Raw genomic sequence first — 9,888 nt, forward strand, 5'->3', positions numbered from 1 at the left:
CGTGAAGAGTGGTGGTGGTGTGTCGAGGATGCGCCGGGAGTGTGACTCACTGTGACTTACTGTGACCTGTGACCCGCCAATGTGGATGCAGCCGGGCGCGGTTAGGGCACAGGCGTCGGGACCAATCGCGAGCGACGACGGCGCCGCCGAAAATCTTTGGCGGAGTCGCTGTTTTGCTTTTCTTGCTCGCCCTTCCCACCTCCGCCTTTGCTTCCTCACCACCCTCTCTGCTCTTCCCCATCCGCAATGCTCTCCCGCTCTGCTCTCCGTCAGACCGCCCGCGTCGGTGTCGCCGTCGCGGCCAAGCGCGTCACCCCCGCCGTATGTCTTTTCCTTGATTCTCAGAGCTTGACTAGGGCCCTTCCGGCCTCTCTTTTCGTGCCTGCCTCTGCGCCCTCCCGACTTTTCTCCCCTTCGCCGCTCTCCCATCCACAATTGCCCGCAATCCATCCTGCTTTCTCGTCTCTGCTGTCTCTCGGGTCTCTTGGCTCTTCGTTCCTCGATCGGTTTGCTGAGATCCGCGCAATTGGCCGTGCTCACCCGGCCAGTGAGTGATCCGGGAAGCTTTTTCCCGGCCTCGGTGCTGCATCTTCCGCCTCGAGCCTGCGCTCTGCAATCGACTCCACTCTCCATTGCAATCTTCTCTCTCACCTGAAATCATGCATCAGCAATACTGATTGCGTTGATTGCACCCGACAATTGACTTGAAGCGGCAGTTGAGATTTTATTCGGGAGGGTTCGACGGACGCGGCAGCCACGAACAGGCCCACGCAGCAGGTCTCTTTCTTCTTGCATCATCATCATCAATTAACACCCCCTCTCCTCCAGGTCATCCGTTCCTCCGTCTGCCTGAAGCGTGGATACGCCGATGCTAAGGCCGGCCCCACCGAGGTTTCTTCCATTCTCGAGGAGAGAATAAGAGGTGTTTCCGCCGATACCAACCTTGCCGAGACTGGACGTGTCTTGTCCGTCGGGTTAGTACTCCTACAACTTTCTCTCATCCCATCACATTCGAAATTGTCTTCCTTTGCTTTCTGTCGTTGATTTTGGAGAAACCGAATTCGTGATTTCGGGGACGTCGGATGCACTCGGAGAGGTCTAGACCGAAGGCTGTTCATGTCTTTGCAGCCAGCCAGTTCTGCACACTCCCGTCATTCCACTCTTCTTCAACCCTCTTTCTCTTCTTGAAAGCTGTTGTAACCGCGATTTGATTGTTCTTTTCGACAATTATCGAATGTGACGGATAAAAAACTTTTTTCAGCGATGTGGTACTAACAGCCTCTCTAGTGATGGTATCGCCCGTGTCCACGGTCTTAACAACTGCCAGGCTGAGGAGCTTATCGAGGTAAGCCTTTCATCCTCACAATTATTCTTTAAAACAGTCTCTAACAGCATTTAGTTCGCCTCTGGTGTCCAGGGTATGGCCCTCAACCTCGAGGCCGGCCAGGTCGGTGCTGTGCTTTTCGGTTCTGACCGTCTCGTCAAGGAGGGTGAGACCGTCAAGCGTACCGGAAAGATCGTTGATGTCGGTGTCGGCCCCGCCCTTCTCGGCCGTGTCGTTGACGCTCTCGGAAACCCCATTGACGGTAAGGGACCCATCGAGGTTGCCGAGCGCCGCCGTGCTCAGGTCAAGGCCCCCGGTATTCTTCCCCGACGATCGGTCTTCGAGCCCATGCAGACCGGTCTTAAGGCCGTCGACGCCCTTGTCCCTATCGGACGTGGTCAGCGTGAGTTGATTATCGGTGATCGTCAGACCGGTAAGACCGCTGTCGCTCTTGACACCATCCTCAACCAGAAGCAGTGGAACGATGGTGCCGACGAGAGCAAGAAGCTCTACTGTGTCTACGTCGCCGTCGGACAGAAGCGTTCGACCGTCGCCCAGCTCGTCCAGACCCTTGAGCAGAACGATGCGCTCAAGTACTCTGTCATCGTTGCTGCTACTGCCTCCGAGGCCGCTCCTCTGCAGTACATTGCCCCCTTCACTGCCTCCGCCATTGGTGAGTGGTTCCGTGACAACGGCAAGCACTCGTTGATCATCTTTGACGATTTGTCGAAGCAGGCTGTTGCCTACCGTCAGATGTCGCTTTTGCTTCGTCGTCCCCCCGGTCGTGAGGCTTACCCCGGTGATGTCTTCTACCTCCACTCGAGACTTCTCGAGCGTGCTGCCAAGATGTCTGAGAAGCACGGCGGTGGTTCCATGACCGCCCTTCCCGTCATTGAGACCCAGGGTGGTGATGTGTCTGCCTACATTCCCACCAACGTCATTTCCATCACTGACGGCCAGATCTTTTTGGAGGCTGAGTTGTTCTACAAGGGTATCCGACCTGCCATTAACGTCGGTCTTTCCGTCTCCCGTGTCGGATCCGCTGCTCAGGTCAAGGCCATGAAGCAGGTTGCTGGTTCGCTCAAGCTTTTCTTGGCCCAGTACCGTGAAGTCGCTGCCTTCGCCCAGTTCGGTTCCGATCTCGATGCGTCGACCAAGCAGACCCTCAACCGTGGTGAGCGTCTCACCCAGCTCCTGAAGCAGAAGCAGTACTCGCCTTTGTCGGTCGAGCAGCAGGTCCCTGTCATCTACGCCGGTGTCAACGGATACCTCGACAACATCCCTCTTGCCAGAATCGAGGCTTTCGAGGTCGAGTTTGGCTCGTACCTCAAGACCAACGAGCCCGCTTTCTTGGAGGAGCTCGCTGCCAAGGGTGAGCTCTCGGCCGAGGGTCTCGCTAAGCTGAAGTCCGTCACCGAGACCTTCGTCTCCACCTTTGCTTAAGCGCTTTTCTGTGTAGTTGTCTTCTTCCTTCGTCTTTGTCGTTTGCGCGGTGAAGGGGGGGTGTGAGACTATTATATAGACGTGTTTCTCCAGCATGGGCAGATAAAATCATTAAAGGGACAGACGCAGTCGGTTTATATTTTTTTATTTCATTGTTTATCAAAGAAGTTTGGGAGGAGATGTAGAAAGAACTAAAGAAGTTTTTCGAGAAAATCTAATATATTGATTTTTCCATAACATACAAGTAGATGAGGTAAATGTAGTAGATCATCTTCATTCTCTTTGATAGATTTATTTCTTCTTTCCACTCTTTTATTACTATTCTGTGCGCTCGTTTATTCTATAGAATTCCGCAATATGTCCTCATTTGCTGTTTAATACATTCCCCCTCATTCGTTCAAATCACTATTCCACGCATCAATAGCCACTATTACAATAATAAATAATAACCAGCAATGACGTCGATCATCACGATCCTCTTCGGTTGAAGCAGCAATAAATAAACAGAGAGAAAGTCGAAAGAAGACCCCGCCCGAAGCCCGAGGCACATGGAAATTTCTATTTAATTTGGCGGGTTTGGCGAGGACTCCCCGGGCAGCCCGATAAATCGAAACCCAACCTGACCGCCTCTTAGCTGCTGCTCCTGTTCGCGCATCTTCCTGCTCTTTCTTTCTTCAGCTTGACTTCCTGACTGCGCGGGGTTTGAGATTCGTTGGATTATTTCCTGGTGATTGTATTTCTTTTCTGTATTAGCAGTATATCGGATCAGTCAGTCGCAATGGGGGTTCTTAATCTCGAAGATCAGCTTTCTTTCTACATGGCCTACCACCGTACGCATCTCCATATCCCCGACTCTCGATAAGAAGAAACAAAGAATCTAACCGCCCTACTCTCGCAGACAACGAGGTCAACGTCCGCATCCACACAATCTGCGTCCCTCTAATCTTGTTCACCTCCTTCCTCGTCGCCGCCAACGTCGAGCTCCCAATCTCCCTCTTCGCCAACTCGTACGACAAGTACCTCAACCTCGGCGTCCTCGGCAGCTTCGGCTACACAGTCTTCTACATCCTCCTCGACCCCTACGTCGGCACCGCCGTCGCGCCCATCGTCTTCGGCTCCTCCCTCGTCGTCACAGACCTGCTTCTCGACTACGGCAGACTCGCAAACATCGTCGGCGGCACGATCCTCGCCATCAGCTGGATCCTGCAGTTCATCGGCCACGGCGTGTACGAGAAGCGCGCGCCCGCGCTGCTGGATAATCTCGTGCAGGCGCTCGTGCTCGCGCCGTTCTTTGTCACGTACGAGTTTGTGTTCAAGTACGGGTTCCGCAAGGATCTTGAGAATCGTCTCGAGGCGAGGGTTAGCGAGAAGATTAAGGCGCTTGATGCGAAGAAGTCGGGGAAGAACTAGGCTGATTTGATGAGGTTTGGCGTATGAGTTGTCTTCTTTTATCTTTTTTGGAGTTTTGTGTGGGTTGATTGGTGCTGTTTTCCTTTGCTTTCAGCAGAATTCTGCTGGTTTCTTAGCGTGTGTGGGCTGTTTGTTGACTTATCAGCCGCTACAAACACACAGAGCAAATCTTTCGGTGATGTTATTACTTTTAGCACTTTAAGTATTCGATTATTCGATTACTGCAAATACACTACTTTTTGAAACCAACTTTTGAACCAAACCAAAACAAAACAAAACGCCTACTCCTCAATTGCAGATCTGTCTTCATCCTTATTCACATGCACCTTGCGAAACAAATTCCTGCTCCATCCATCGTCTCCCACCACCGTAGCCCGCACGAGCTTGTACTTGCCCACGTACGGCAGGATCTTTGCCCATAAAAGCCAGTACGCCGCGCCCGCGCCAAAGATCGCGATGCCGACGACCGCGTGGAGGTAATACGGCAGCGAGTCGTAGACGTTCTGGGACGGGTCGCTTGGCGGGACGAACGGCGCGGCGATGAGGTAGATGCTCGAGAGGAAGAAGAAGATGACGACGGGGAAGGTCGCGCGGAGCTTGGGGTTGAAGTCCGGGAATTTGGAGCGGTTGAGGTAGATGTAGATCAGGCCGAAGGAGACGAAGGTGTTTACGACCGAGAGCGGGTACGAAATCACGTTGAGCAAGAAGTTGTAGGCATCGCCCGGCGGGGGCGCGAGCATGATGATGACAGACACAAGCCAATGCTCAAAGAGGCCCATAAACGGCGCGTTGAGCGGCCAGTTACTCGCAAACAGCTTTGAGAACGGGAGGATTCCCTCGCGGCCGAGTTCCTGGACGATGCGGCCTTGCGAGAAGATGACGGAGAGCACGTTGCCGAACGCCGAGAGCGCGACAAAGACCGACATTGCGCGCTCGGCTTTCTCGCCAAACATGTTGTAGAAAAACGTCGCGGCGAGGATGCGGCCCGAGTCTGCGATATCTTCTTTCGAGATCGCGGCGAAGTACGCAATGTTCACGAGCAGGTACAGGATCGCGACGAGGATGAGCGCCGACGGCGCCGCGATCTTGAGCGTGCGCGCGGGGTTCTTGGTCTCGCTGAGCGCGTAGTTGGCGTTCGAGTAGCCGATGTAGGACCAGATGACGTTATAGAGCGCGGTGACGATGCCGTACGCGGTGCCCGTCGTGCCCTCGAACGCGTTTGTGAAATTGTGCGGGTTCGGCACGCGCGCGTGGCCGGCGAGCGCGACCCAGCCGCAGACGATGATGACGAGGATGATGGCGAGCTTGATGACGCCGAGGAAGTTCTGCAGCCGGAGACCCCATTTCAGCGCGAGGCCGTGGATCAGGAACGCGACGGTGATGCACGCGAGGCCGACGCCGCGCTGGTTGAAGCGGTTGACTTCGACCTGGGCGGCGTTGAGGATGTACTCGCCAAAGACGACCGAGTTGGAGCCGGCCCAGCCGAGAAGGAGCGCGTAGGCGGCGTACATGCCTGTCACGAGGAATTTGGGGCGGGTGTAGACATACTCGAGGTAGTTTTTCTCACCGCCGTTTCTGTACGAGTTAGATTGTGCTAGATTGTCAAGAGAAACGAATGAGGAGATAATTACCTTGGGATGGCGGTTCCAAACTCGACGTAGACCATCATTCCAGAGGCAGCGATAAGCATACCGGCGACCCAGAGAAACAGCGATAAGCCAACACTACCACTAAGACTGAAGATCGTACTCGGGGTCGAGAAAATGCCGGTACCGACCATTCGATTAAACACGAGGAAGACAGCCGACAAGATACCAATGTTCCTCCGCCCGTCAGAGGTCTGGTTGAAGATGACGGAGCCATCCTCGATCGTGTCGTTCAGGTTTGAGAACCGCGTCTTGGTCTCGGACAGCGGGAATTCAGAGGATCCGCCGTGGCCCTTGAACTCGTCGTCGTCGAACGACGGCGGGGAGACGGCCTTTTCTTGCGACATCTCAGTGGAGGTTGGGAGGATAGTGTTTATCAACAGACCAGATCAGACGCGTGCAAGCTAACAGCTAGAAAATAAGAAAGAAAGAAAGCAGATGAGCACATGGCGACGAGTATGGTCGGTGCATGGTCTTATACGTGATGGCAAACAAGGAGAAAAAAAAGCACGGTATAGGTTCATACAACAGAGAGCAGCGATTGCGACATTCATAAGATTTCGCGGTGATGAAGTTCAATTACTGTAAAAAAAAATCCAGGAAAAACTAAAACAAGCTTCGCCGACGGAGGCCGTTTAGCATACGGCGAAGGCCGAAGGGGAGTGTTTTCTCTAGTTTTTTTTATGATAGGAATGTCTGGTATAGTACAGAGGAAAGGATATAAAGAACAGAGTAAATAGATGGCAAAGGGAATAAAAACAAGATGGAGAGTAAGGAATCAATAGATAATTCGCAAGCCGGCCGGAGAAGAAGTCCCAGAAGTCTGAGAAGCAGCGAGCCGAGGAAGAGAAAACAAAGAAAGGCTGATCTGTGCGGCAACGCCACGATGAGATGTGCAGCTGCCCACCGCCTGACTCAAAAAAGTCTATTCAACAGAGAGTGAGCTTATGGCACCATCGGCCAAGGATTGTTCCTCATTTTTGGCTGTGCTGGGATGTGCTGGGCCCTGTGGGGTTGGTTTGAGTGAGCGCATGACTGAGTCTGCTGCTGGGCTCTGTTAAAATGCAAATGCACGGGCACGCACAGGACAGTGACAAGACCAGAAAGCCGGTTCTGAGTCGTGCACGCTGCAGAGTGTAGTAAATAGAAGCACAGGAGCAGACGTGGCAGTCAAGTAATCCCTCACGAGCACAGTATACACCTCATACACCTCATTGGAGTTCGACTACGTGATGCCTACCTACATACAATCGCACCACAGAAACAGCCAAGTTAGCCGATAGCAGCCAGTCGCGGGTATACTCAACTTATACAAGTTACTAGCTCTTCATAACTGCCCGCCTCGGATCCACACTTCAGCACAATAGTCGCAAGCCGCACCAGCTATCCTGTCGATCAGCTGTCGCATCGCAGGTGCATGATGATGGTGGTGATATGCATACAGTGTGTTGATATTTGATACTGATATGAAACGATAAGATCTGCTCTGCTGTTCGCACGTCGACTACTCAACTGATAAAGAGCTGGCGCTAATAAACCTGCAACATATTCGAGATGCAACATTGCACTGTTCGAAAGCTACGTCTGCAAAACCGCATCCAGCAATAATTGTATATTCAAGCACAAACCACAAACTAAAGACAACCCCGATCTGTGCAATGCAATGCCGACCACCTGCGCTGACTTCTCCAGCCATCCAAACACCTTCCGACAACAGTCAAATGGCAGAGAATCAACTCCTTCCATAAAGAAGGTTATCATGCACCGCAAATGATCGTCACAAAAAACTAAGTCGTTAAATAAAAATACAAACAAAAACTCCGTGCTCCAGCAATTGTGGGTCGTCCACTCTCGTTCTTTTTCAGTCATTCACTCACGCCACAAACACACTGCAGAAATAGCACAAACGGCACAAAAGCAATCAAAATTCATACTCTGCAGCAATCAATCAAACAAACACAAACAACCCGCACCTCGCGCTCCAGCTAAATATGTAGAAACCACCTGTACTTCAGATCAACGAAAGGGCATAACCATATGATATAAAAGAAAAACAAATAAACCCAAATGCATACTATAGGCTAAAGAGCAGGGTCCTCAAAGATCACACGCCGAGAATATGCGATAAGATCTCATAGCCCCATAGCCCCCCTACTTCACCCGAACCTAGCTTCCGACGATCCCACTGGCAAAAGCCTTCCCGCTCTCCAGTGTCTCGCTACTGCTCATGCTATCGCTCGCATCAAGCACCTTGCTCCCGCTTCCTTGTCGGCTATCGAGGTGATCGGCCTCCGAACTGCCAGACACGCTCAAAGACACTGGACGAGAAGCTGATCGCGACCGCCTTCGTATACCCACATGTCGCCGATAAAACAAAAACAGCGAGCCCAACTGCCGACTACCAGCTTCCGTCGGCGGTGCACCCGCGCACTTGTTCAAAATCTGTTTTTCTTCTTCCGACCTTACTGCCCGCGCCCCTGCGTTCGCGCTAGACACGGCTTCCTCGGAAGTCTTTCGCCATTCAGGCTCTGCAGCCTTCTTCTTCTTTGAAAGCTGTTCGTCTTTTATATCTGATTCCAGGGGTTCGGAGGCGGTCAGTGGTGGACTCTGGCGGCCGTGGCGGATGTTTTCGATGTGGTCGACGATGTAGGAATCAAGCGTTCGCCAGGCGTAGACTGCGATATCGTACGCGATCAGCAGTACAGTCGGACCCAGGAACATAAACGCTATCGCAAGCTATGAACATCGTCAGCAATGCTGTAGCAAAGAAATAAAAGAGAAGAAGACTGACAGAGATGCGAGTGACCCAGATCTCGACGCTGGCAAAGAAATCAAGATAGTAGGCCGCCATCCAGATGCAGTTCAAGAGTACAATCACCAGTAGCCGGGGCAATTCGCTGCAACGGACCTGCAGACAGCTGTAAAGACAACAGCGGCGCACACGGTGGACTTATATATATCGCTGTTCAGGTTCACCGGTCGGAGCAAGGAAGGAGCCGGGGGCGCGGTCTGATATTTTTCTCTACGCGCGCATGGCAGACTGATCGACTATCTCGAAGCCAGATATTAATTACCCGGCCCGGATACGCGCCGCACCCGTTCCTGGCGTCTAAGCGATCTCGACAGTTGCTCTTCCTGCTGCCAGACTCCTGATCCCGCTGCTCTCTGCGCAATCGCCATGACCGTCCCCGCGTCCTCCTCAGCCAGGCAGCTGCCTATCACCCTCGTCGTAGCAGCGACACACGCGTCCCTCGGCATCGGTCGCGGCGGCTCGCTGCCGTGGAGACTGCCGACCGACATGGCTTTCTTCCGCCTCGTCACCTCTGCTCCTGCATCAGACCAAACCCCACACAAGCCCGCCGTCGTCATGGGCCGCAAGACGTGGGACTCGCTGCCGGCAAAGTTTAAGCCGCTGCCCAACCGCATAAACATTGTCCTATCGCGGTCAAAGTCGTCCCACGGGTAATCTTCGCCTTTGTTTTAGTCTTACGCGTCGTTTCATATATTGCTTATACACTGCCTGGCTAACAACTTGCTCGACCAGCCCCGGCACCCACACATTCTCCTCGTTAAGCTCCGCGATCGAGGCACTATCCACGCAAGACCCCTCCTCCGACCTCCCCGCTGTCTCAAAGATCTACATCATCGGCGGCGCAGAAATCTACGCAGAGGCATTAACCCACCTCTCCGCCTCGCGCATCCTGCTCACCACCGTCCACCCCGCCGACGAATCCACACTCGACCTCGACACGTTCCTGCCCGAATTCAGAACCTCGGGAGAATGGACGCAGGCAAGCCACGACGATCTGCGGAGATACATCTCCGAGGAAGTGAACAGCGAAGAAGCGGCAGCGCTGCTCCCGGAAAGCAGCGGGCAGCGGATAAAAGAAAAAGGACTAGAGTTCGAGTTTACGCTGTGGGAAAGGTCGCAAAAGTAAATAGATTACCCCTCTTTGTACATTACAACGATTAAAAAGCGCTCTATGATCTCTGCAATCAGAAGTTATTACGCGTCGAGATCAGATATTGCTCAATCTAATGCACCTCACCGCGTTCCACCCACCC

The 9,888-nt window shown here is 53.0% G+C and overlaps 6 protein-coding genes across 6 annotated transcripts; 4 read left to right on the forward strand and 2 right to left on the reverse strand.

The window, feature by feature from the left end:
- The first annotated feature begins 45 nt into the window (after nucleotides 1-45).
- BZA70DRAFT_52578 (uncharacterized protein) lies at nucleotides 46-1,079 on the forward strand. Its single transcript, XM_064915182.1, has 2 exons — nucleotides 46-321; nucleotides 829-1,079. Exons 1-2 carry the CDS (start codon nucleotides 247-249, stop codon nucleotides 1,042-1,044), a joined length of 291 nt encoding a protein of 96 aa, XP_064771551.1. The 5' UTR covers nucleotides 46-246; the 3' UTR covers nucleotides 1,045-1,079.
- BZA70DRAFT_52579 (P-loop containing nucleoside triphosphate hydrolase protein) lies at nucleotides 1,080-3,260 on the forward strand. Its single transcript, XM_064915183.1, has 2 exons — nucleotides 1,080-1,345; nucleotides 1,400-3,260. Exon 2 carries the CDS (start codon nucleotides 1,421-1,423, stop codon nucleotides 2,765-2,767), a length of 1,347 nt encoding a protein of 448 aa, XP_064771552.1. The 5' UTR covers nucleotides 1,080-1,345; nucleotides 1,400-1,420; the 3' UTR covers nucleotides 2,768-3,260.
- A 285-nt stretch (nucleotides 3,261-3,545) lies between these two features.
- Nucleotides 3,546-4,177, forward strand: BZA70DRAFT_234843 (uncharacterized protein; the record flags this gene model as incomplete). The annotated part of the gene is made up of 2 exons (XM_064910315.1): nucleotides 3,546-3,597; nucleotides 3,666-4,177. 2 exons carry the CDS (start codon nucleotides 3,546-3,548, stop codon nucleotides 4,175-4,177), a joined length of 564 nt encoding a protein of 187 aa, XP_064771553.1.
- Nucleotides 4,178-4,458: 281 nt separating this feature from the next.
- On the reverse strand, nucleotides 4,459-6,170 carry BZA70DRAFT_287823 (high affinity methionine permease; the record flags this gene model as incomplete). The annotated part of the gene is made up of 2 exons (XM_064913986.1): nucleotides 4,459-5,752; nucleotides 5,809-6,170. The coding sequence occupies 2 exons, from the start codon at nucleotides 6,168-6,170 to the stop codon at nucleotides 4,459-4,461; spliced, it is 1,656 nt and encodes a 551-aa protein (XP_064771554.1).
- Nucleotides 6,171-7,989: 1,819 nt separating this feature from the next.
- Nucleotides 7,990-8,674, reverse strand: BZA70DRAFT_287824 (uncharacterized protein; the record flags this gene model as incomplete). The annotated part of the gene is made up of 2 exons (XM_064913987.1): nucleotides 7,990-8,559; nucleotides 8,615-8,674. 2 exons carry the CDS (start codon nucleotides 8,672-8,674, stop codon nucleotides 7,990-7,992), a joined length of 630 nt encoding a protein of 209 aa, XP_064771555.1.
- Nucleotides 8,675-8,838: 164 nt separating this feature from the next.
- On the forward strand, nucleotides 8,839-9,884 carry BZA70DRAFT_273945 (dihydrofolate reductase). Its single transcript, XM_064911914.1, has 2 exons — nucleotides 8,839-9,285; nucleotides 9,368-9,884. The coding sequence occupies exons 1-2, from the start codon at nucleotides 9,002-9,004 to the stop codon at nucleotides 9,759-9,761; spliced, it is 678 nt and encodes a 225-aa protein (XP_064771556.1). The 5' UTR covers nucleotides 8,839-9,001; the 3' UTR covers nucleotides 9,762-9,884.
- Nucleotides 9,885-9,888: the final 4 nt, after the last annotated feature.

The sequence above is a fragment of the Myxozyma melibiosi genome, assembly GCF_037950935.1.
Source record: "Myxozyma melibiosi strain Phaff 52-87 chromosome Unknown BZA70scaffold_1, whole genome shotgun sequence".
NCBI classification, from domain to species: domain Eukaryota; kingdom Fungi; phylum Ascomycota; class Lipomycetes; order Lipomycetales; family Lipomycetaceae; genus Myxozyma; species Myxozyma melibiosi.

Bases quoted from the DNA above. Each gene is read 5' to 3' on its own strand.
- BZA70DRAFT_273945 (XM_064911914.1), top strand. From the start codon at position 9,002: ATGACCGTCCCCGCGTCCTCCTCAGCCAGGCAGCTGCCTATCACCCTC. The intron at 9,286-9,367 runs GTAATCTTCGCC...TTGCTCGACCAG, and splicing joins CGGTCAAAGTCGTCCCACGG to CCCCGGCACCCACACATTCT.
- BZA70DRAFT_52578 (XM_064915182.1), top strand. From the start codon at position 247: ATGCTCTCCCGCTCTGCTCTCCGTCAGACCGCCCGCGTCGGTGTCGCC. The intron at 322-828 runs GTATGTCTTTTC...CCTCTCCTCCAG, and splicing joins CCAAGCGCGTCACCCCCGCC to GTCATCCGTTCCTCCGTCTG.
- BZA70DRAFT_52579 (XM_064915183.1), top strand. From the start codon at position 1,421: ATGGCCCTCAACCTCGAGGCCGGCCAGGTCGGTGCTGTGCTTTTCGGT.